General features: G+C 37.1%; 1 protein-coding gene across 4 annotated transcripts in view; it reads left to right on the top strand.

The window, feature by feature from the left end:
• Window positions 1-1699: 1699 nt before the first annotated feature.
• kif13bb (kinesin family member 13Bb) overlaps window positions 1700-26466 on the top strand; it is a 37815-nt gene continuing 13048 nt past the window's right edge. For 3 of the 4 annotated variants that reach the window (XM_048208040.1, XM_048208041.1, XM_048208038.1), the window contains exons 1-27: window positions 1700-1861; window positions 1948-2087; window positions 2334-2421; window positions 2874-2967; window positions 9588-9600; window positions 9794-9854; window positions 10358-10450; window positions 11200-11380; window positions 13491-13578; window positions 13668-13802; window positions 15300-15412; window positions 15875-15986; window positions 16327-16539; window positions 16632-16742; window positions 18036-18170; window positions 18351-18481; window positions 19873-19959; window positions 20120-20304; window positions 20489-20720; window positions 20830-20992; window positions 21233-21379; window positions 23354-23503; window positions 24099-24224; window positions 24342-24509; window positions 24817-24974; window positions 25983-26115; window positions 26234-26350. In XM_048208040.1, coding sequence (XP_048063997.1) covers window positions 2349-2421; window positions 2874-2967; window positions 9588-9600; window positions 9794-9854; window positions 10358-10450; window positions 11200-11380; window positions 13491-13578; window positions 13668-13802; window positions 15300-15412; window positions 15875-15986; window positions 16327-16539; window positions 16632-16742; window positions 18036-18170; window positions 18351-18481; window positions 19873-19959; window positions 20120-20304; window positions 20489-20720; window positions 20830-20992; window positions 21233-21379; window positions 23354-23503; window positions 24099-24224; window positions 24342-24509; window positions 24817-24974; window positions 25983-26115; window positions 26234-26350 — 3219 coding nt within the window. In that variant the 5' untranslated portion in view covers window positions 1700-1861; window positions 1948-2087; window positions 2334-2348. The other variant, XM_048208039.1, reaches the window with a different exon arrangement.

Here is a 26466-nt window from a genome sequence, read left to right as displayed (position 1 = left end):
CTCAGAAGCGGAAGTCATCATAGTTGAGTAAACTTTGATAGCGGTGAACAAGAGACTTCGTTATATATATTTTTGTGTTTCCATTTGCATAAACAGCAAAAGAAAACTCCAATGGTGTATGAAAAATATGAAAAACTTTACAGGATTTACGTTAAAACGTAAATTTTATATTATAATAATATTATAATATATCACAGTCCGAGATGCATCGGTGCTGCGCAGACCGATCGGCGTAAGACATCAAAGTACCGCGAGAGCAATTTAAAAGTCATCTGCTCTCCAATCGCTCTTGCGGTACTTTGTCATACGGTGATCGGTCTATGCATTTTTCACAGACTGTGATGACGCGAGTTTACAACTTGCAATTGTGATATATATATATATATATATATATATATATATATATATATATATATATAAAGATATAAACTCGCAATTGCGAGTTATGAAGTCAGAGAAAATCGCGTGAAAATATACAAGCTGACTATATGCACGGAGCATTCTTTAGAACTTCCGCAATAATATAAGCTGACTCGAAAACTTCCGGTGAGATGTCATTTGCTGGTGAGTTGAGCATCGGTAGTGTTAAATTTTTTAAATTTTTATTCAAACGTAAGACAGCATAAAAAATAAATAAAAAAAAATAATAAATAAAGACGTACCTCAGTGTTCCTCCTCGGCTAAATTCAATTCGACCATCAGTTTTCACACTTTTATGTAAAAAAAGCTTCAAAAATTAATTATTTATTGTGCACTTTAGTTAGATTAATTGAATAAAATGTGTGTTTTTAAAAGTGTGCTGAAATCTGCGCTGCACTGACTGACAGCGGCTGTGAAATGCAGGAGCTGGCTTAAAGGATTAGTCCACTTTCAAATAAATTTTTCCTGATAATTTACTCACCTCCATGTCATCCAAGATGTTCATGTCTTTCTTTCTTCAGTCGAAAAGAAATGAAGGTTTTTGATGAAAACATTCCTGGATTTTCTCCATATAGTGGACTCCAGTGGAGCACAAATGGTTGAAGGTCAAAATTACAGTTTACAGCGATCCCAGAAGAGAAATAAGGGTCTTATCTAGAGAAACCATCGCTCGGTTTCAAAAAAAAAAAAAAAAAAATGCTCATCTTGAACTAGCTCTCTTCTTCTTCTTCTCTATTAGAATTCCGGCAGTGTAGACACTGCTAAGTGTATTACTGCCCTCCACAGGTCAAAGTTTGAACTAATTGTTATATACTTGCACTAGCATATTGTATATATGACAATTTAGTTCAAACTGTACCTGTGGAGGGCAGTAATACACTTAGCAGTGCTGGAAGAGAGCTAGTTCAAGATGAGCATTTATGGTTAAAACGTATAAAATGTAAAAAAAAAAAAAAGTGTGAAAATAGCGATGGTTTCTCTAGATAAGACCCTTATTCCTCGTCTGGGATCGTGTAGAACGTTTTGAAGCTGCACTGAAACTGTAATTTTGACCTTCAATCGTTTGTGCTCCATTGAAGTCCACTATAAGAAGAAAAATCCTGGAATGTTTTCATCAAAAACCTTAATTTCTTTTCGACTGAAGAGAGAAAGACATCTTGGATGACATGGAGGTGAGTAAATTATCAGGAAATTTTCATTTGAAAGTGAACTAATCCTTTAACGAAAACCAGGAAGTAACCGTGCATATAGTAAATGAGAGAAGAATAATGCATATCTGGCCAATCAAAAACAATTCTTTGCCGATAGGCCCCGCCCATTTCAGCACTCGTGTGACGGATGACGCCGCTCTACCTGCTCGTTCGATTCACGGTCAGTCAGTCCCGTATGTGCGTGATTCACCTGCTCTAAAGCTCCTGAAGATCCGCTGAAGTTTAACACGGTAAGATGGCGAGAGATCAGGAAACGAAACATTTATTGCTGTTTTCCCTTGAATACACTTACTAAGCATTGCTGTTTGTTCCGTAGGTGTGTGTGGAAGTGTTGTATTCCTGTCTGGATGAGTCAGTGTGTTTGTTCTGGGCATTTAATCTGTATCGATTCCACATGATCACTGTCGGAATGACACACACAGCTACATAACGAGCAGTCGCACTCTCCATGAACAGGTAAAACTTTGTTTACTTTATGAAAACTTCTTGGAGTACATTCATAAACTTTAAATTCTGAAACATTATTACAGATCAAACAATTGAAATATTTTTTACAATGTTTAAAAGTTGAATTTGTAATATTCAGAGCTGTATGACAAATAAATGAAGGTTTTAATCTGTAATATTGAGTATGTTGGCAGATAAAGCTGCATGTTAGTGTCATAACTGGATGAAATAGTAACACAGGAGCTCTTGAGACAGGTGCAGAAGATCTTCATGATGGATGACAGTGCTGTGAATGAGTCTAATGTGAAAGTGGCTGTCCGGGTGCGTCCCATGAACAGGAGAGGTGAGTATGAACTTCAAGCCATGTGACCGTCACATCATGTGTGTGTGTTTCTCATCATTATCTGCAGCCCTTATTTCATCTTTGAAAGTAAACCTTTAACTTATGCATCGGGTCAGAGGTCATTCTTCTGCCGGAACTAGACTTGTGTACGGCCGTTGCCAGAAGACGGTGACGTTTATAGTTTATAAAGTTTTATATATAGATATTTTTCTTATAAAAATGCATCACTTCTCTTCAGAAGGCATTTATTAACATACTGGATTACATTTTGGAGCTTCAAAAACTTGTGCGCTATTCAATCCCATTACGAAGCTGTATATTATTTAATATAACTCTGATTATGTTTGGCTGAAAGAAGAAAGTCGTATACACCTAGGATGGCTTGAGGGTGAGTAAATTATGGGATGATTTTCATTTTTGGGTGAACTAAGCCTTTTATGTGTGTTTTACAGAACGAGACTTAAAGACAAAATGTGTTGTGGACATGGAAGGAAACCAGACCGTCCTCCACCCATCCAGTGGAAACCTGGGAAAGGGCGACAGCAGGTAAACTGGATTGTGTGTGTGTTTGTGTGGGTGTGTGTTTGGCGAACACTCAGTATAGTAAAATTTGTATTTGTCATTTTTGCTGCTCTTGTTAAAAGACTCTTAAAGGATTAGTTCACTTTCAAATAAAATTTTCCTGATAATTTACTCACCCCCATGTCATCTAAGATGTTCATGTCTTTCTTATTTCAGTCGAAAAGAAATGAAGGTTTTTGATGAAAACATTCCAGGATTATTCTCCTTATAGTGGACTTCAATGGGCACCAAACGGTTAAAGGTCAAAATGTCAGTTTCAGTGCAGCTTCAAAGAGCTTTAAACGATACCAGATGAGGAATAAGGGTCTTATCTAGCGAAACGATCGGCTAAAAATACAACTGTATATGCTTTATAAACACAAAATATCGCCTTGCACGTGTTTCCGCTTTCCATATTCTTCAAAAGCTTATGCTGAATGTCCTACACCTTCCCTATTCTACTTACAGAACGAACGCAGTGCCAGTTTAGTTTAATCTGTATCGATTCCACATGATCACTGTCGGAATGACACACACAGCTACATAACGAGCAGTTGCACTCTCCATGAACAGGTAAAACTTTGTTTACTTTATGAAAACTTCTTTGAGTGCATTCATAAACTTTAGTTTTTTTCCATAAGTTGAAAAGGGAAGTCGTAGGACACACAGCATAACTTTTTTGAAGAATATGAAAAGCGGAAGCACATGCAAGACGATCATTTGTGTTTATAAAGCATGTACAGTTGTATTTTTTTCCGAAAATGACCGATCGTTTCTCTAGAAAAGACTCTTATTCCTCGTCTGGTATCGTTTAAAGCTCTTTGAAGCTGCACTGAAACTGTCATTTTGACCTTCAACCGTTTGGAGGCCATTGAAGTCCACTATAAGGAGAATAATCCTGGAATGTTTTCATCAAAAACCTTAATTTCTTTTCGACTGAAGAAAGAAAGACATGAACATCTTGGATGACATGGGGGTGAGTAAATTATCAGGAAAATTTTATTTAAAAGTGGACGAATCCTTTAAGTCTTGACAAGCCTGAAACAATTAAAGTAATATTGACTAGATCTGAAGAACATGCGAGTTGCCTGTGCAAAACTGGCCATCACAGTGCTAGGGTGTTCTGGGTAATTTCTAGTTGCTAGGTGAAATCATGAGTCTGATCACTTAGTAAAGTAGTACAGAAACAGAGAATCTCTATATAGCAGATCAGACTTCCTGTTTCGGTCTGATTCTGTCTGTCTCTCGTTGACATTTTCTTTCTGTCTCTACATTCCTTCTCTCCTCTGACCTTCAGTGTCCATAGAAACGAGTGAAGGTTCATTGGCAGGTCAAAGGTAACCCTGGATACTCGAGAAAAACCTCAAGAAGCTAAATTACTCATGTCTCATTGAGTCTTTTTAGGCAACTTAAAAACAATGTTTCAGATTGTGTGAAAAACAAAGCTCTTCATGTGCGTCGATTTGCCAAGCAACACACAGCTTTGCAAATGATATCTTAGTAACTTTCTATGAATACTAGGCATTTTTTGGAAAAGGAAACTTTGAATCTTAACTTGAGTCTTAACTTGAGGTTTACAACAACAAAAAAGTCTTGAAGTCTTCCTTCCTCAGGAGTTTCTAAAGTTGTCAGAGTGCTTGCTAGAAGGTTATATAAGTGAATGTTAAGATGTCCTGGGTGGATTCTAGGGCATTAATGTGGTTGTCAAGGTGTTCTTGGTGGTTGCTGTGGTGTTGCAATGCAGTTGCTAAGATTTTCTGAGTGGTTTCTAGGGTGTTATGTGATTGTTAAGGTGGGTCAGAAATTATACTAGTGTATAGCAGGTACTACATTTGCTTTGAAACTTGCTTCATGACTGCTAAAAAAGTATGTTACGTATAGTGTGAAATGTGTGTAGTATGAATAATGTTGTCACTGCCATGTGACCTACGGTGTGAGTTGTGTCGCTGTCAGATTTTTCTGGGTGGTTTGTAGGGCATTACATGATTATTAGTGTGTTCTAATTGGTTGTTAAGCAGTTGCTAATGTGTTCTCAGTGGATTATAGGGCATTAAGTGGTTGTCAGTGTGTTCTGGGTGGTTGCTAGGGTGTTTCTAGGCAGTTGCTAAGGTATTCTCTGTGGTTTCTTGGGACTTGTGGTTGTCGAGGTGTTCTGGGTGGTTGCTAAAGTGTTCTGGGTGGTTTCTAGATTATTATGTGGTTCTCAGTTTGTTCTGGGTGGTTGCTTGGGTGTTTCTAAGCAGTTGCTAAGGTATTCTGTGTGTTTCATTACATGATTATTAGCGTGTTCTAATTGGTTGTTAGGCAGTTGCTAAGGTGTTCTCAGTGGTTTCTAGGGCATTAAATGGTTGTCAGTGTGTTTTGGGTGGTTGCTAGGGTGTGTCTAAGCAGGTGCAAAGATATTCTGGGTGTTTTCTTGGGAATTATGTGGTTGTCAAGGTGTTCTGGGTGGTTTCTAGATTATTATGTGGTTATCAGTGTGTTCTGGGTGGTTGCTAGGGTGTTTCTAAGCAGTTGCTAAGGTATTCTGGGTGTTTTTATGGGAATTATGTTGTTGTCAAGGTGTTCTTCTGGGTGGTTTCTAGGGTATTATGTGGTTCTCAATGTGTTCTGGGCGGTTGCTAGGGTGTTTCTAAACAGTTGCAAAGATATTCTGGGTGTTTTCTTGGGAATTATGTGGTTGTCAAGGTGTTCTGGGTGGTTTATAGATTATTATGTGGTTATCAGTGTGTTCTGGGTGGTTGCTAGGGTGTTTCTAAGCAGTTGCTAAGGTATTCTCTGTGGTTTCTTGGGACTTGTGGTTGTCAAGGTGTTCTGGGTGGTTTCTAGATTATTATGTGGTTCTCAGTGTGTTCTGGGTGGTTGCTTGGGTGTTTCTAAGCAGTTGCTAAGGTATTCTGTGTGTTTCATTACATGATTATTAGCGTGTTCTAATTGGTTGTTAGGCAGTTGCTAAGGTGTTCTCAGTGGTTTCTAGGGCATTAAATGGTTGTCAGTGTGTTCTGGGTGGTTGCTAGGGTGTGTCTAAGCAGGTGCAAAGATATTCTGGGTGTTTTCTTGGGAATTATGTGGTTGTCAAGGTGTTCTGGGTGGTTTCTAGATTATTATGTGGTTATCAGTGTGTTCTGGGTGGTTGCTAGGGTGTTTCTAAGCAGTTGCTAAGGTATTCTGGGTGTTTTTTTTGGGAATTATGTGGTTGTCAAGGTGTTCTTCTGGGTGGTTGCTAGGTAGTTGCTAAAGTGTTCTGGGTGGTTTCATAATACTATTATTTTATAGTCATTGAATTGGTTAAAAACAGTTATTATTACAAAATATTATTATTACAAAATCATAATACTATTATTTTATAGTCATTGAATTGGTTAAAAACAGTGGGAATGTGGCCTGTGAAAACATAAGTAGAGAGATATTTTAAAACCACATTTTTTCAGCACTACTATAGACACAATTTGCTGTAGGATTTAACCATTTTCAATCTGAAATTGCTAGTAAATTTGACACATAAATAATTACAAAGAAACAGCAAGTAACACATTTAATTAAATGTGAAATATTGAAGTAGAAAGACTGAAGTAGTATTTTCGTCTAAAATGATACTATTTTATTTACAACTTTTCTAGGGTATTATGTGGTTCTCAATGTGTTCTGGGCGGTTGCTAGGGTGTTTCTAAGCAGTTGCAAAGATATTCTGGGTGTTTTCTTGGGAATTATGTGGTTGTCAAGGTGTTCTGGGTGGTTTCTAGATTATTATGTGGTTATTAGTGTGTTCTGGGTGGTTGCTAGGGTGTTTCTAAGCAGTTGCTAAGGTATTCTGCCGTTTTCCTGAGACTTATGTTGTTGTCAAGGTGTTCTGGGTGGTTGCTAGGCAGTTGCTGAAGTGTTTTGGGTGGTTTCTAGGGCATTATGTGGGTATCAATGTGACCAGGGTGGTTGCTAGAGTGTTGCTAAGGTGCTCTGTGTGTTTTCGAGGGAATTATGCTATAGAATTTTGCCTAGTGTTGTTCTCAGAGGTTTCAAGGTAGTTGCTAAGGTTTTCTTGGGGGTTACTAAAGTGTTACAATGGGTTTGTGTAAGGTCTTCTGAGTGGTTGCTAGGGTGCTGCTAAGGTGGATGGTTTCTTGGTGCTTGATGAGTAGTTATCCAGCCAATATAATAAAAGTACATTAAAAACTGTATTATCTTTAATGTTGCTGCATTTTCATTGGTTTTTAAACAGTTTTGCTCTTTAATTATTTTTTTGTTATTAATGTACATACATTATTATTTTACGTTTATTAAACCAGATAAGTCAGTTGAGACCAGATTTTTATTTACTGAATGATGGCCTGATGTTTTGGTCCATGCATATGTTTGCTCCATTAACACAAAGAGGAGTTTGTTGGTTTTGGAGCAGAGCCTTCGTCAGTCATCAGTGTTTCATATCACAGTCACTGATCCAGCGGTTTGTCTGTCCTTCAACTGAAATCAGCTCACGGTTTTTGTGTTGGTCGTCTGTCATCATGCATCAAGCTGGTATATAAAGACCAGACAACCTGTGCCAGTCAGTCACTCCATGTCTCCTCTTCCACTCCTTCTCCTGGTCTCTTTACAAAGGGTGTGTCTGTTTTCTCCACGAGCCTTTCCCAGAGATCTGGCTGTCTTCCAGGTCACCTGAATCTCCTCAGTCAAGTCCAACTTTTCTCTGTTTCTAAGCGATCCAGTCATGTTTCAGACTGCTGAACCACCTCTGCCGTAACTTGCAGCAGTTTGCAGTGTTGGCGTGCAAACAGGTTTTACAGGCTCATGCAAGACAGTTTACTCAAATTCCATAATAATCCCTCGCAGCAAATTTGTGTTTTCATAATGAAGCACAAGTAGAGACAGCATACTTATGCAGATACTGCTTGTCATGTAAATTATATCAGGGTGGTTTTTAATTAAAGTAAAACTTGAGATTCAAAGAGGATGATTTCATTGTGTAATTCTCACACATGGTTCAGCTTGTCCTCAGATTGCACATAATCAGGGTGTGAATTACACAATGGCCTTCAGGGAGGTCTTAGAGTTGGGGGCACACACACACACACACACACACACACACCTACTAATAGTAAGTTTTTGCAAATGCTGTGGGTGTTCAAATGTACTTTTAGTGTGATTGTTTTGAACACATTTTAATTTTACAAATAAAGTGACACGTATGAGTTGTAATCTTGCATTAAACATTACGTTACTTGCAGCTAATTCATTAGAATGAAATAAAATCATGTGATCAAATGTAGCGGTTATAAAACTTTATTTCATTACCTCATATATGAACATAATTTTTGAGTCCTGTCGGAATGATTTCCATTAGCAGTGGAGGTGAAGACGATAACTCCCATCATTCCCTGCTCCTTCACAGCGTCATCAAGCTGCGCCTTTGTTATTGTTTTGAATAAGTGACCTCTAGTGGTGAAAATTACATGCTGTGCTTAAAGGATTAGTTCACTTTCAAATAAAAATTAGCCCAAGCTTTACTCGCCCTCAAGCCATCCTAGGTGTATATGACTTTCTTCTTTCTGATGAACACAATCAGAGATATTTTAATAAATATCCTGACACATTCGAGCTTTATAATGGCAGTGAACGAGAATTAACAAGTATGAGCTGAAGAAAGTGCTTTCATCAACATCCATCCATCATAAACGTACTCCACACGGCTCCGGGGGGTTAATAAAGGACTTCTGAAGTAAAGCTTGGGCTAATTTTCATTTGAAAGTGAACTAATCCTTTAAAGAGAGCAAATGTTATCATTCAACTGAACTGTGTATATGCATTTTAAACACATCAAGTTCTTTGCTCATGCAATAAATGTATGTCCCTAGTTTTATTTATTTTTGAGTTCAACTGCTCAGGACATGTTAATGGTATGACCCATTTCAGGGGTGGCCAAAATTATAATTTAAAATCAGTCAGAGCTAGAAATGTATCGTCATATTTACAGGTAAAGCTTCATATTACAGGTAGACTACTTTCTTTGACCCCAACCACAAAAAAAAAAAAAAAAAAAAAACCTCATTGAAAATGAAGAAATTAAATATTATTATTGTAATTTTATAGTAAAATTAAATTTATTACTTGATTTTTTTTTTAAAGTATAATACTGTAATTAAAATATATTTCTTACTTTTATTTATTTTTTTATAATAATAAATCATAATATTATTATTTTATAGTCATTGAATTTGTTAAAAACAGTGGGAATGTGGCCTGTGAAAACATAAGTAGAGAGATATTTTAAAACACCACAATTTTTCAGCACTACTGTAGACAAAATTTGCTGTAGGATTTAACCATTTTCAATCTGAAATTGCTAGTAAATTTGACACATAAATAATTACAAAGAAACAGCAAGTAACACATTTAATTAAATGTGAAATATTGAAGTAGAAAGACTGAAGTAGTATTTTCGTCTAAAATGGTACTATTTTATTTACAACCTTTATTTCAAAAGTATTCATTTCTTTCAAAAGAGAAACGACTCATTGATTCTTTATTTGTATTTTCTATTGAGTGAATGTGATGCATATCTAATATTAATGTTTTTTGTTGTTGTTTTTGCTTCTGTCCTTTTGTGAATACAGGAACAAACCAAAGGTGAGTTCTCATTTGTCATTTCTGCATTATATTAATGTGAAATAAAAAGCTTTATGTGTGAAATGAAAAGCTTTAGGTCACTCACTATACCATGAATTATGTGCATGACAGAAAAGTTGGTTTGTAAAGTCATTACTTGTGTTGACATGCACTTGTTACACGGTCTTTAGACATTTGCAATGTCTCGTTTCAGGTTTTTGCATATGATTATTGCTTCTGGTCTATTGATGAGGCTGAAGCGGCCAAGTTTGCAGGTCTGTTGATAATAAAAATAATTCATTTCACTGATGATGACTATCCCCATTATGGAAACTCTTTAATCTGTTTATACTGCAGTGATATGAATCATTTATGATGACAATAGAAACTCTTACAGACATCAATATTCCCTGCATGTTTCCTTGTGAACTTTTCTGAAGAATAGACAAACCTGTAAAACTGCTTTATCAAATCTGCTGTTCATCTGTGGTTTATCAGCTCTAAAAGAAATGTTTAGGGCTCAAGACAACCTAAGCTCTAGAAGCAGTTGCTGCATTTATGTTAAATAAATGTTCATTTACAAATTTTTCAGTTAAAAAGAAAAATCGCAGTTACAAAAACACACTTGCAATGGAAGTAAACGGGACAATAAACTTTAAGGCGTTTGATAAACTTGTATTGAACGTTTCTGCAGTATTTTAAATTGATTTACTGATTCATGATGCCACTCTCAATTGCAATACATGCTTATTTATATTTTGTCATTTCTAACCTGTAGGTCAGGATGTGGTGTTTCAGTGTCTTGGAGTGAGTCTTCTGGACAGCGCTTTTCTAGGATACAACGCCTGTATATTTGCATATGGGCAAACCGGTACTGTTAGGAAAGCTATCTATGCAAAAAGTATTATCGGTCTCCATGAAAGGTTTAAGCAGGCCTACTTATTTGTTTTTTACTTGTATCTGCTGTACTTGCTGTGCATTAAACAAAACAATAAAACCGGAACAATAAAACAAATTTTAACCCTATAAAGCCTGACGTATTAAATATTAGTCAGGAGAAAAAGGCCCAAACTGAGCAAAATTGTGCAGTTTGATGCAGATATTTATATGGGCAAAAACAGTATACTTGCATGAAATCATAAAAAATTTCCCAATAAAATGTCTTGGTAAGATGATATATAAATGCTTAGTTTTATGATCAAAGCATAATGAAATGAATACAATGATGATTGAGAGATGAACTGATAAAACTTCCTTAAAAGCCTGATGGATCATATTTAATACTCACATTTTAACATGAATGAAAAACAATGTATGGATTATCAACCTAAGTTGCTTCAGTCCAGTAAGTGTTCATCTTGAAATATTACTAGCAATATAAAAGTTATTCTTACATTTACTTTATTAAAATCAGTAAAGATTTCACAGCAAAAGGTGGACTTTTTTTTACAAGTATACTAAAAGGCCTTTACATGCTAAAATAGTATGACAGATGGCATTTAGTATAAGTTATGATCATGTTGATAATTTAAAGGCCTTAGAAATTTGTTTATAGGGTTAAGCAAAAACCTGATTTCTGATTGGTTCACGCTGTTCTCTCTTTACCTTGATTGGCTGCAGGCTCAGGAAAGTCGTACACGATGATGGGAACGGCCGAGCAGCCGGGTCTGACCCCGCGTCTGTGCAGCTCTCTGTTTGAGCGCACCGTACAGGAGCAGAGGGAGGGCGAGAGCTTCACCGTGGAGGTCTCATACATGGAGATCTACAACGAGAAGGTGCGAGACCTTCTAGATCCCAAAGGGTGAGGATGAACAAATACATGCACATCACTTTCCAGTTAAATTGTGAGTTCACCGATTTTCAACCTGCTTTGCATTGTTACAATGTCAGTAGTATGTGTAAATGAACAGTGTTTACTCTTTCTCTGTTACCTGGGCAGAGAAATTCCTTTTTTTTTTTTTGCTTTTTTTGTCAGCATAACGCGTCATCCTGCGGACTTTTGACTTTTTTGCACATGCACACTGGCTTGCTCACCCTGAAAAATGTATTTTTTTTGTCATGATTTGAGTGTTCAGACAAAATTTATGAGACAGTTGTTGTCAGATTTAATTGGTGATTTCAAATATGAAATTTAATCGTAAGCTTGCTAAACAGCTGTTTCCCCATTCAAAGAGATAGGAGCTACTCTTGTATGATTGAAATAGTTTCCTGAGAGGCATTTTAAAGATGGCTGCCGAGTGAAAGGACTTGCTGCAAAAGGGACCCTAACGCCGTATTGCTTCAGGGGGTTGGGCTCGAGGTGCTCCCTGTTCCTCTTCCAAATTAAAGGGTTAGTTCACCCAAAAATGAAAATTCTGTCATTAATTACTCACCCACGTGTCGTTCCAGACCCGTAAGACCTTCGTTCATCTTCGGAACACAAATTAGGATCTTTGAAACAACATAATTTACCTATTTACTTACGAAAATATTGATCTGCAACCCGTGTTCACAAGAGTACTGGGGCATTCACACCAGACGCGACTTGCGTGAATAAATCGGGCTATTCGCGCATAGTTGGACGCTTGAACATTTTGAGTTTACTTGCTTCATTTCAGAACTTGCTTTCACTTAAAAACAGACACAAATTCATCAACTCGTCAGTAGGAAAGTAGTTGTAAGATATGGCAAATAAGCTCAATTTGCTGGCTTTAGGTAGCTTGTAGTCTCAATATGTGTATATATATAAAGCTCAAATTGAGTAAAGAGCGTTTTTTACAATTTACCAGTCGTGCAGCAGGATGTCTATCGTGTCTTTGCATTGACTTAACATAAATCACTCGCACTTAATGCCTTATTCGCGTCTGTAAATCATTTTTTTGTTTTTTATATTGTAAATAAAGTGGGAAATTATATATATATATAATATATATATATTTTTTTTTTTTTGTGCAAACAAAGAACTCGTGTTGCTTAATAATATTGAGGTTAAACCACTGGAGTCACATGGATTACTTTAATGATGTCTTTACTACCTTTCTGGGGCTTGAAATTTATAATGTGTTGGATCTCTATGGAGGGGAAGAAATCTCTCAGACTTCATCAAAAAGATCTTTATTTGTGTTCCGAAGATGAACGAAGGTCTTAAGGATGTGAATTTTAAATCTGAATTTTCATTTTTGGGTGAACTAACTCTTTAACTGTTGAAATGGCAGCATCTTTCAGTTTTTTCCCCTCCTTTTGCCCTAAAACACTCTGTTCATGGTCATGTTCACGGTCATCCAGTTTGAAATGTTGACTGCAAACACGGAGGTTTTTCAGATTTTCCATCACTGCATTCTCTCCGTATTTACAATGCTTTGAAGGCTTTAGCCGCCGCCTAAAACACGCTGGATCCTTCACTGGAAACCGAAACCGAAACTTTTACTGTTTGTATTTTTGCACCCGGGAACAATACAATTTGACACGATTATGACTAAAAGTTTGCAAAGAAGTATTTCCTACTAAAGCAGGGTGCTATTTGACTATGGTCAAGCCTATCCAATAGGAGCAGACTGGGTGTGGCCTTGGATGGCAACAAGGCCAGTGAATTATGGGTGTTGAAGTTTTCCTATTTGGTTAAAAGGAGGACAACAGCCCTTTTTTTCTGTTTTGTTTAGTCAAGTGGCACAGATTTCGATTTGTTTCGCCTTTCTACTACATAGGCAGCCAAGTTTTATTGAAAGCCCATTTTTCCAGCAGTGAAGTAACCCTTTAAGGCCTTCTTTTTTTCCTGCTATCAGGCCTCCAGCATTCAAGAAAATCCTGTAAAAATCATGAAATTTTAAAATGACAATTGTTAATGTGCTCAAATTAAATTTTGCATTGTGTACTGCATATATTGTTGGCTCTTATGAAACACTGCTGGGATGTTCCTCTCTTGTTTCTCTCAGGAGCCGGCAGGCGTTGAGGGTCCGGGAGCATAATGTGTTGGGGCCGTATGTAGACGGTCTGTCCCGTCTCGCTGTGACCAGTTACAAGGTTCTTCCGACACCTTTGTGAATTTCCAGTCTAATGCTCTCAGTGCTAAAGCAGTATGTTTGTGAATGACCTTTTCTTTTGTTTTTCAGGACATCGAGTCTCTGATGTCGGAGGGGAATAAATCCCGTACCGTGGCGGCCACAAACATGAACGAGGAGAGCAGCCGATCACACGCCGTCTTCAACATCGTTCTAACACACACGCTCAGAGACCTGAAGACTGGGGTGAGACGCAGATCTCTGATATCAAATTAAAGGTGCAGTAAGTGATTTCTGACAAATGCTGTTGAAAGTGGATCGGATCGAGCACCACAACACACTTGTAGCCAATCAGCAGTAAGAGGCGTGTTCATTCATGATGGGGGAGGAGAGACAGAGTGAGCATGAGGGAGATTTGAAGAAAGAGAGATGGCTGAGAAACATTACACAAGAGAAAAAAGGTCAGAGGAATATCACTGTAAAAAGAAGTGTTATGATCAAGCAAGAGCTTTAGGACCCGCGTTAATATTAGAAAAGCTTTCCAGCTCTGGAGAGACAGAAGCTGGGGGAGGCCTAAAAACGGACACTGAGGTTGAGTTGTTTCTGCTCCATATGTGAGTTACATTGGTTTTGCTGTTTCACAGAACCATGAAATAATGAGTGTCGTTGTTTGTCTGGAGCTGCTGCGCTGGTGTTTGTTTCAAATATCAACAGTGTTTCTCAGAAATCGCTTACTGCACCTTTAAACCCTTTTAATGAAAGGTGAAGTGTGTAATTCTAGCACCACTAGAGGCATTAACTGAAATGGAGCAAATAGTTATACATTTACATTTTCTAAAGAAATGTTTGCATCACTCACATTTTCCTCTGAAAATATAAAAAAATCGATTTATTTTTGCAATTCAGTTTGGTTTAACTAGTATTGCAGAAATCACACACTGCAGCTTTAAAGTTAACTAAAACCATAAAAAAACTTTCATTATTTGAAAGAAAATAAATTTAAAGGGATAGTTCACCCAAAAATGAAAATTTGATGTTTATCTGCTTACCCCTAGGGCATCCAAGATGTAGGTGACTTTGTTTCTTCAGTAGAACACAAATGATGATTTTTAACTCCAACCGTTGCCGTCTGTCAGTCAAATAATGCGAGCAAATGTAACTACTAGTAAACTAGTAAACATGACAAAAACACAATAAAATGACGACAACTTTAAATTTAAAAAAGAAAAATCTATAATAGTATACTAAAATAACTCTTTAAAGTCAGCATGAAATCAAATTTGGCCCTATTTATTTTCCTAATGCATGTTACAGGCCTTATTGTAATTATTTTTTTAAATAGTCATTTCATTTGGAAATACATCACAATATGGTAGTAAATTCGGTTGCGACTTTCATTTCGTGTCGATTTAAAGGGTTAGTTCACCCAAAAATGAAAGTGATGTCATTAATGACTCACCCTCCGTTCATCTTCAGAACACAGTTTAAGATATTTTAGATTTAGTCCGAGAGCTTTCTGTCCCTCCATTGAAAATGTATGTATGGTAGACTGTCCATGTCCAGAAAGGTAATAAAAACATCATCAAAGTAGTCCATGTGACATCAGTGGGTTAGTTAGAAGTTTTTGAAGCATCGAAAATACATTTTGGTCCAAAAATAACAAAAACTATGACTTTGAAAATGACTATGAAAAGACAGATCTGTTGGCTGCATTATTGTGATAGATTGAAATGTTTATTTCAGACGAGTGGAGAGAAGGTGAGTAAACTCAGTCTGGTGGATCTGGCCGGCAGTGAAAGAGCAGATAAAACCGGAGCTGGAGGAGAAAGACTCAAAGAAGGCAGCAACATTAACAGGTTAGACACACACACGCACACACACATGCACGTGTTGGGTTTCCATGTTTTATGGGGACTTTCCATAGACATAATGATTATGCTGTACAAACTTCTATCCCCTAACACAGAAAACTTTCTGAATTTCGACATTTTCAAAGAGCATCACTTAGTGTGATTTATAAGCTGTTTTCCTCATAACATAGGGTTTACCCAAACCACTCACGTTAATTCATTAGATTAATCGTCTGATATTTGGCTATTTAGACACTGCATTGGCAAATTAACAGTGTAAGAAATGTTTTTGTGTGTGTGTGTGTGAATTGAGTAAATAACAGTTAAAGCAAGCATATATTTAAATTATTTTTAATTTTAATTTAATTTCTTTTTTTTTCCTTTTTTTAAATAATACCTTAAAATTTTCAGGTTTCACACCATCATTCACACATTCAAGTGTATTCTTGTGATAATGTGTGTGTTCAGGTCTCTCACAACTCTTGGACTGGTGATTTCGGCATTGGCGGAGCAGGGCGCAGGAAAAAACAAGAGTAAATTTGTTCCTTACAGAGACTCAGTGCTCACATGGTTACTAAAGGTGACGATAAGTGTTATTTTAACACTACACACATTTTAAAAATCTAATTATTAGTCTTCAAAGAGTAGATTGGCTCAAAATGAAGATTTTGTCATTATTTTTTCACTGCCTGTATGCTGTTGTTATTTCTTTGAAACACAAAAGGAGAATTTTTAAAGAAGTTTAGCCATGCAGCACTTTTAAAATACAAAAAGTACCAAAAAAAAAAAAAAAATCACCATAAAATTGTAATAATAACGGTTGTTATTTGCTAAAAAAAAGAAAAAAGAAAAGATGCCATAGATTTGGCTTGGTTTCATCACAACTCTCTGATGTAATTTCCTCTTTTTTTGCATGTCAGGACAGTTTAGGAGGCAACAGTCGTACAGCTATGGTTGCCACAGTGAGTCCGGCGGCCGACAACTACGACGAGACTCTGTCCACACTACGGTACGCCGACCGGGCCAAAAACATCATTAATCACGCTGTGGTTAACGAAGATCCAAACGCCAGAATCATCAGAGAGCTGAGAGAAGAGGTGGAGAAACTGCGCAGCCAGCTGACCGAGGCTGAGGTACTGCACACTAACAACTCTCTGCTGTGTGTATGAGATGAACTTTGACCTCTAGCATGTTCAGCAGTGTGTTTTTTTCTGTGTGTGTAAAGTCAATGAAAGCTCCTGAGCTCAAAGAGAGACTAGAGGAGTCTGAGAAGCTGATCCAGGAGATGATGGTGAGCTGGGAGGAGAAACTCAGGAAGACGGAGGAGATCGCACAGGTATTAAACACACAAGCTGGTGAATGTGCATCTGAGATCACACTGAAATTTCTATTCTAACTCTTTAATGCGATTTCGCTTCTCTGTTTGTGATGAGATCATTTTAAGTCTCTAAACTTTGGGCAAGTTTTCAGTCCAGTTATCCAGTAATCGAATGCATTCAAACAACCAGTCCAAAACAGAGCTAATTTAAGAAAACCAGGCTGATTACATCAGAGATGGCAGAGACAACAGTGACTCGCAGACAAGCCAGTGTCTCTCTTGTAATGTTTTGATGGATGTGGATTGTAATCATTTTATAAAGGGTTAGTTCACCCAAACATGAAAATAATGTCATTTATTACTCACTCTCATGCCGTTCCACACCCGTAAGACTTTCGTAAATCTTCAGAACACAAATTAAGATATTTTTGTTGAAATCCTATGGCTCCGTGAGGCCTGCATAGGGAGCAATGACATTTCCTCTCTCAAGATCCATTAATGTACTAAAAACATATTTACATCGGTTCATGTGAGTACAGTGGTTCAATATTAATATTATAGAGCAATGAGAATATTTTTGGTGCGCAAAAAAAAAATAAAATAATGACTTATTTCGACATGATTTGACACAAAAGATTCATAACGCTCAAAATCTTCCTGAAGCAGTGTTTTGAAATCGGCCATCACTAAATAAGTCGTTATTTTGTTTTTTTGGCGTACCAAAAATATTCTCGTGGCTTTATAATATTAATATTGAACCACTGTACTCACATGAACCGATTTAAATATGTTTTTAGTACATTAATGGATCTTGAGAGAGGAAATGTCATTGTTGGCTATGCAGGCCTCACTGAGCCATCGGATTTCATCAAAAATATCTTAATTTGTGTTCCAAAGATTAACGAATGGGTGTGGAACGGCATGATAATTTTCATTTTTGGGTGAACTAACTAACTCTTTAATTTTTTTATTTTTTTTTTGTAATTGTAAACAATTACAATTTTCACTCAGAAATTGCTAGTATATTTCACAAATAATACAAAGAAATGGCAGGCAACATGTTTTAAATATGCATGAAATTTTGAAATGGAAAGATAGTATTTATATTCCAATAATCTTTGTTTTTTTCTTACAACTTTGAAAAATCATTTTTACAGTGTATTATTGTTGATCATTTTGTAATAATTGTGGGCAATGGAGGTTTTTGTGGGTTCTTTTGCATTTAAAGAAAAGAGAAAACCCCTCAGGGTCTGCAAAACACGCGTTCACAATGGCTTCCGTCTTCTGAATTGAGTATGTTTGGTTCTTTAGGAGCGACAGAAGCAGCTGGAAAGTTTGGGAATTTCTCTGCAGTCGTCTGGGATCAGAGTCATTGATGAAAAATGCTTCCTGGTCAATCTGAACGCAGACCCCGCCCTCAATGAGCTGCTGGTGTATTACTTAAAGGTACAGACACGAATGAATGAAAATTAGTGCTACCTTCTCAGCTTGAATTTTTTTTTTTTTTATAAAACAATTCTCACACGTATATGCATGTATAAATTATTGATTCAAATTGTTAATTCTACATGTTTTGGTGAAGTTTGAAGGGTTGTACTGCATTTATGTGTGTGTGTTTATGTACAGGAACACACTCGTGTGGGATCTGCGGACTCTCAGGACATTCAGTTGTGTGGTTTGGCGATTCAGCCGGAGCATTGTGTCATAGACATCAAAGTAGAGTTGGGAGTCACGCTCACCCCGAAGAGAAACGCTCGGTAATCACTCACACATACACACGGGGTTTGGTATATATGTCTAACGTTAAACCATGTTTAAAATTAAACTAAAGCCATAAAAAAACAAACAAAAAAAAATGTTCATTACTTGAAATAAAATTGGTTGAAAAATGGTTGAAAAAAAGCATCATTTCATATTTTCATTTAGTTTAACTTGTATTGTATATAGTACTAAAATAACTAAAACTGAATTAAATAAAACTAAAACTTGTATAAAAACAAATGTATATGGAAGAAAAAACAAAATGACTAAAACTTTTAAAATTAAAATTTAAAAAATATATAATACCCAAAATTAACTACAAAAGCTGAAATTAATTGATCATTTGTTTGCACAATTTACTCAATTTACAAAAATACATTGACATAATGCATAACATAATTCAAAAGAAAATGTAATTTAATGTTTTTAAAAGAAGTTTTGTCTGCTCACCAAGGCTACATTTATTTAATTAAAAATACAGTAAAAACAGTAATATTGTGAAAAATTATTACAATTTAAAATGACTGTTTTCTATTTGAATATATTTCACAAAGTAATTTATTCCTGTGATCAAAGCTGAATTTTCAGCATCATTACTCCAGTCTTCAGTGTCACATGATCCTTCAGAAATCATTCTAATATGATGATTAGTTTCTCAAGAAATATTTGTTATTATTATCAATGTTGAAAACAGTTGTGTACTTTTTTTTCAGGATTCCCTGATGAAAAGAAAGTTCAAAAGAACAGCATTTATCTAAAATACAAAGCTTCTGTAACATTTTAAAAGAAATTAAAGAAACGAATAATTTTATTCAGCAAGGATGCATTAAATCAATCAAAAGTGACAGTAAAGACATTTATAATGTTACAAAAGATTAGATTTCAAATAAATTCTGTTCTTTTGAACTTTCTATTCATCAAAGAATCCTGAAAAAAAATATTGTACACAAATATTTTGTACAATTGTGAACAATAAATGTTTCTTGAGCAGCAAATTGACACATTAGAATGATTTCTGAAGGATCATGTGATACTGAAGACTGGATTAACGATTTGCCAACACAAGAATAAATTACATTTTAAAATATTTTCAAATAGAAAACAGTTATTTTAAATTGTAATAATATTTCACAATATTACTGTTTTTACTGTATTTTTAATTAAGTAAATGCACCCTTGGTGAGCAGACAAAACTTCTTTTAAAAACATTAAAAATCTTACCGATCCCAAACTTTTGAGTGGTAGTGTGTATATGTTATAACATTGTTATAATATTGATTGTAATGTTACATATTAATATGCATCAGTCTGTCTCTGCTTATTTGCAAGTGATAGTAAGAATACATGTGTACATGTGATAAATCATATATCGTGTCTCTGTGTGCAGCACGTGTGTGAATGGAGCTGTTATCTCATCTCCTGTCCAGCTGCATCATGGGGATCGAATCCTGTGGGGAAACAACCACTTCTTCAGGTCAGTGAGACACATTCACACTCACGTCAAGTACGGGTTCTGCCTTTACTTGTGTTTCAGAATGAAAACTCTGGCTGATTATAATCTCAAAGACTCATTTTATGTGTCCTCTTCTTAAATTTACCAAAACCTGTGTCGTTCTTCTCTTTGCGTTTCTCAGGATCAGCGTGTCTAACGCGTATCGTGTTGGCGTGGAGGATGAGGAAGGGTCTATGATGAAGGCTGGTCTTCACCCTGAGTGTCTAGATGTGGATCTAGACCGTCTCAGTCACGGCTCCAATGACACCAGCTTCAGTTTTGAGTCTGCACAGACAGAAGTCATGATGAAAGCTCTGGGACACAACGGTGAGGGACACGTCATGTGACAGACTGACTATTACAATCAATATAAGCTGCTTTAAAGGGTGATTCTGTGCTGCTATAACTATTACAATCCTTTAAGAAACCCTTTGAGACCCTCTGTTGATATTAAAGTAATGAAGTATTTCTTTTAATACTTTTTGCCCTTTATCTATGAAATGTTTCTCAGACCCGATGCAGTCAGTGCTTCATTCTCTGGAGCGCAGACATGAGGAGGAGAAGCGTTCGGCTCTGGAGCGTCAACGGCTGATGTACGAGCAGGAGCTGCAGCAGCTGCGCAAACGTCTGTCGTCGGAGCTGCAGACGCAGGGCTCTCATCCGCAGCACCACCGAAGCAGCGAGAGTCTCAACGTGAGCTCGGTCTCCTCTCAGAGCCGACTGCGCCAGTGGAGCGAGGAGAGGTGAGAGCCAAAACTTCACCTCAATGCATTTTGACTTGCATTCGAAACCACAGAAGTATTTGATATGTTTTGATATGTGTGCCACATCTCATGTTTCATGTGGTCTCAGGGAGGCTTTGATGAACCGAACGCTGCGCAAGCTCAGAGAACAGATCGTGAAGGCCAATCTGCTGGTGCAGGAGGCTGGATTCATCTCTGAAGAGCTCAACAAGAAAACAGAATATAAAGTTACACTGCAGATACCTGCTGCCAACCTCAACGCCAACCGCAAGGTCAGGACAGACACTTCTGAAACATATTTTATCAGATAGAATTAGTTTTTGTTGAGTTTAGTCTTTATAAACATGAACAGTCATGGAAATTCACTAAAAAAAGGCGTAGAAAGTGCTTCACTTAAACAACCATCCTAGGGAAATTATTTGGTCTTTCCATTACTATTATACACTAATAAATTACCTAGTTGAATTCTGAGTTAGGGTGAAAGTGCAGCTTTCATGTTCTCCTTCCTGCAGCGGGACACGGTTCTGAGCGAGCCGGCGGTGGAGGTGAGGAGGAAGGGCAAAGGGAAGCAGATCTGGGCCATGGAGAAGATGGAGAACCGGCTGGTGGACATGAGAGAGCTCTACCAGGAGTGGAAAGACTACGACGAGGACAATCCTGTATGTCAAATCACATGAGAACTTTAATGCAGCTACTGTACATTTATCATAATTTACCTTGGTACACATTTTTATTGCAGCAACAATAATTGTAGTGACTAATATACACACACATACATATACAGTGGGTACGGAAAGTATTCAGACCCCCTTAAATTTTTCACTCTTTGTTATATTGCAGCCATTTGCTAAAATAATTTTTTTCCTCATTAATGTACACACAGCACCCCATATTGACAGAAAAACACAGAATTGTTGACATTTTTGCAGATTTATTAAAAAAGAAAAACTGAAATATCACATGGTCCTAAGTATTCAGACCCTTTGCTCAGTATTTAGTAGAAGCACCCTTTTGATCTAATACAGCCATGAGTCTTTTTGGGAAAGATGCAACAAGTTTTTCACACCTGGATTTGGGGATCCTCTGCCATTCCTCCTTGCAGATCCTCTCCAGTTCTGTCAGGTTGGATGGTAAGCGTTGGTGGACAGCCATTTTTAGGTCTCTCCAGAGATGCTCAATTGGGTTTAAGTCAGGGCTCTGGCTGGGCCATTCAAGAACAGTCACGGAGTTGTTGTGAAGCCACTCCTTCGTTATTTTAGCTGTGTGCTTAGGGTCATTGTGTTGTTGGAAGGTAAACCTTCGGCCCAGTCTGAGGTCCTGAGCACTCTGGAGAAGGTTTTCGTCCAGGATATCCCTGTACTTGGCCGCATTCATCTTTGCCTCGATTGCAACCAGTCGTCCTGTCCCTGCAGCTGAAAAACACCCCCACAGGATGATGCTGCCACCACCATGCTTCACTGTTGGGACTGTATTGGACAGGTGATGAGCAGTGCCTGGCTTTCTCCACACATACCGCTTAGAATTAAGGCCAAAAAGTTCTATCGTGGTCTCATCAGACCAGAGAATCTTATTTCTCACCATCTTGGCAAACACCATGTGGGCTTTCATGTGTTTTGCACTGAGGAGAGGCTTCCGTCGGGCCAGTCTGCCATAAAGCCCCGACTGGTGGAGGGCTGCAGTGATGGTTGACTTCCTACAACTTTCTCCCATCTCCCGACTGCATCTCTGGAGCTCAGCCACAGTGATCTTTGGGATCTTCTTTACCTCTCTCACCAAGGCTCTTCTCCCCCGATAGCTCAGTTTGGCCGGACGGCCAGCTCTAGGAAGGGTTCTGGTCATCCCAAACGTCTTCCATTTAAGGATTATGGAGGCCACTGTGCTCTTAGGAACCTTAAGTGCAGCAGAAATTTTTTTGTAACCTTGGCCAGATCTGTGCCTAGCCACAATTCTGTCTCTGAGCTCTTCAGGCAGTTCCTTTGACCTCATGATTCTCATTTGCTCTGACATGCACTGTGAGCTGTAAGGTCTTATATAGACAGGTGTGTGGCTTTCCTAATCAAGTCCAATCAGTATAATCAAACACAGCTGGACTCAAATGAAGGTGTAGAACCATCTCAAGGATGATCAGAAGAAATGGACAGCAGCTGAGTTAAATATATGAGTGTCACAGCAAAGGGTCTGAATACTTAGGATCATGTGATATTTCAGTTTTTCTTTTATAATAAATCTGCAAAAATGTCAACAATTCTGTGTTTTTCTGTCAATATGGGGTGCTGTGTGTACATTAATGAGGAAAAAAAATGAACTTAAATGATTTTAGCAAATGGCTGCAATATAACAAAGAGTGAAAAATTTAAGGGGGTCTGAAGACTTTCCGTACCCACTGCATATTCAATACAAATATTCCATTAAGTATCACAATTAATATCAGGCTATAAAAAGTATTGAAAGTAAAATTATAAAAGAACTAGTAAAATAAACTACCCATTCTATCTCACAACAATGTGAAAATAACTATAATTTTTCTTTCATCCATGTTGGTGAATGTATGTTGTGTTTTAATGGAGATATACATAAATATTCATAAATGAAGTATACTTAAATGTGTTCATCTCATCCTTGTCTGTCCTCAGGTCATGCGTTCCTACTTCAAGCGTGCCGATCCGTTCTTCGACGAGCAGGAGAATCACAGTCTGATCGGTGTGGCGAACGTCTTCCTGTCCTGTCTGCTGTATGATGTCAAGCTGCAGTACGCAGTACCCATCATCAACCAGAAGGGGGAGGTATGAACAAAACAGATTCATTTTGATGTTGATACTTTGTTTAGAAACGGCTGTTGTTTTCATATTATATTTTATACCTTAGACAGCTCAGGTGAATAGAATAAAAAAATAAAATGTTTTACATGTAATTTTTTATATGTATCTGAAAATACTATCAATAGCCAGAAAGAAAAAAAAGTTTGCACAATGTTTTAAGGAATAAAATGCTACATAAATCATGCAAATGTTATATAAGACCTTCAGAATATAGACAGGAATAAAACTGTAAAGTTTGGTGTATGTAAATCCGCTGAAGTGGAGATTTCTGACTCAAACTCACAGCCTTTAAATACATGTTTTGTAATTGAAATCTACAGATGCAAACATATAATGTGCAATAAAAAACACTTAAAATAGTTTTTTTTTTTTTTTTTTTTTGATGTTTTCTTTCCACTAATCTAAAAGTAGACATGTAATGGAAGCAAAATAGCCAAAAATCTCAAAATGTGCATAAAAAACAATGGTGGTAGTGTCTTGTCTTAAGTTATCGTCATCACAGTCCTGACAAACTGCAAGGGAAGTGATTTATTACCATTGGTTTTGTGTGTGTTTCTAGGTGGCAGGTCGTCTTCACGTAGAAGTCGAGCGTCTGAGTGGAGAACTAGAGGAGCGTGAAACGGGTGGCGGGGACTCTGACATCAGTCCGGACGGCGAGATGCAAGAACGCAAACTTACCTGCATGGTCAGTTAAAACAGGAAGTCTCCAATCAAACATGCAATCATTCATTATGCACAGAATTAAAATACTAATTATGAAAGTCTAAAGTGGAGTTGAATGTAGGACATTTTCTCTTTCCAGATCAAGGTGTTGCAGGCGACAGGACTACCTCAGCACCTCTCGAACTTCGTGTTCTGTCAGTATTATTTCTGGGAGCAGAAGGAACCCGTGTTTATCGCTCCGGAGGTCGGCCTGACCACTCCCAGCAGCAGAGAGCCACAGTCTCTGGTGTTGTTTGACAACTGCAAGGTTAAAACTCTCATTTCAGTCTCATCAAGTGATGCAGAAATGATGCTGTCTTCAAATTTATTATAGGTTTCTCAGTCGGAAATTGGACATGAATGCCCTCTCAAGTCATGTTTACTACTGGGAAACTTGAGTTTCCGAGTTGGTTGTGCCATAAACTTTAAAAGCAATACAAAAATAGTTCATCCCTGAAGAGCTCTATCACATCGAATAAAGCATTACAGTGAAACATGTGTCTGGTTTCTCTCTTGTTTTTTCTTTTATGTATAAAACTGTGTTAGTCATCATACATCTCTTTCCGCATCTGTAGAATCTGGAAGTGACCGTAACCGAAGACTTCCTGGAGTTTCTGACGGAGGGAGCCGTGGCTGTTGAGGTCTATGGTCACAAACAGGCAAACCCGCGCAGGAATCTGGCTCTCTGGGACCTTGGAGTGATTCAGGCGAAGACTCGCTCTCTCAGAGAGAGGTACACCAGCCTTTATAATACTTCTGAAACACAATATGCATCACAGATTATTTCTGTGACAGCAGAAACATTTAGTCAATGGTCAGGTGATCGTGATACACAGCGCAGGGTTTCTCAAACTAGGGTTCGTAAGTTGATGAAAAGCTAAGAATAATTATATGATAAAAATGTAAAGTAAAAAACATGCATAAACAACTTCAAAATAAAACACTTGCTAAAATAATTTAGTAAATTATTAATAAATATGGATAAAATATTTTCTTTGTTTACCTGCATGTGACTATGAACCAACATTAATGTAAAATAAATCATTTTATAATCTTTATTTAAAAAAGTCAAAATAAAATACTTCAAAGTAAAACACAAAAATAATTTAGTAAAATATTAACAAATATAAATATATTTTGTTTTTTTACCTACATAAATATATTTTGTTTTTTTACCTACATGTCATGTGATCATCAACTGGAATTTAATGTCAAATTAAAATGGAATAAATAATTTAAAAAATATTTTTTATTTAAAAGTCAAAATAAAACACTTAATAAAATATTTTAGTCAAATATTAATAAATATAATTGTGACAATGCATGTCATGTGACCATTAACCAACATCAGAGAACTGTGAACTTTAATGTTTTGTTAAATTATTTTGACTTAAAATCACGGGTACTTAATATTTTAGGTTAAGAGGTTTGACAAAATTATAATTTTACTTTACATTTAGCCACTTAGTTTTATTTGTTTGTATAGATAATATTGTTAAATGAATGTATAAAATTAATTGAAACATTATTGTTATTTTGCATATTTTAAATTTTGTTACTCTTGAGTTTGACATGAATATAGACTTTGATGCTGATATGCCTTTAAATGATAAATGATGGTTAAAAATTTTGATCATATCAGATAATAATTCTAAAACAGGTCGTTTTTCATGGCCATTTTCCATGCTCTCTGACTCACTTTGGAAATGAAACGGTCTCTTCTGCGTTGTTCTGTGTGCAGGTGGAGTGAAGTGACCCGCAGGCTGGAGCTCTGGGTGCAGATCCTGGAGCTGAACGATGCTGGAGAGTTTGTGCCGGTGGAGGTTCAGCCAGCTAAGGACGTGTGCACAGGAGGAATCTTTCAGCTTAAACAGGTCTGTGTGGATATTAATGATAGTACGAGGTGTAAAACTTCACCTTGACGCATCATTTCATTGATAATCTGACCTGGATGCAGTGTGTCTTATGATGCAGTTCATGAATGTGTGACAGGGTCAGTCCAGGCGTGTTCAGGTGGAGGTGCGTTCAGTCCAGGACTCCGGCACCATGCCTCTGATCACGGAGTCTGTGCTCAATGTCTCCATCGGCAATGTGGAGGTCCATCAGAGGGTGAAAAAACTAATCTTTACTGTTTTTTCTTTGTGCAAAATGTTTTCAGACATAAATCTTGATTCACTAACAAGCCACTTACATCAAACCAGACACAGGTAACCTCAACAACATGT

This window comes from Megalobrama amblycephala, linkage group LG11 (assembly GCF_018812025.1).
Source record: "Megalobrama amblycephala isolate DHTTF-2021 linkage group LG11, ASM1881202v1, whole genome shotgun sequence".
Lineage (NCBI taxonomy): Eukaryota > Metazoa > Chordata > Actinopteri > Cypriniformes > Xenocyprididae > Megalobrama > Megalobrama amblycephala.
This window is presented reverse-complemented; position numbering and strand designations above follow the sequence as displayed.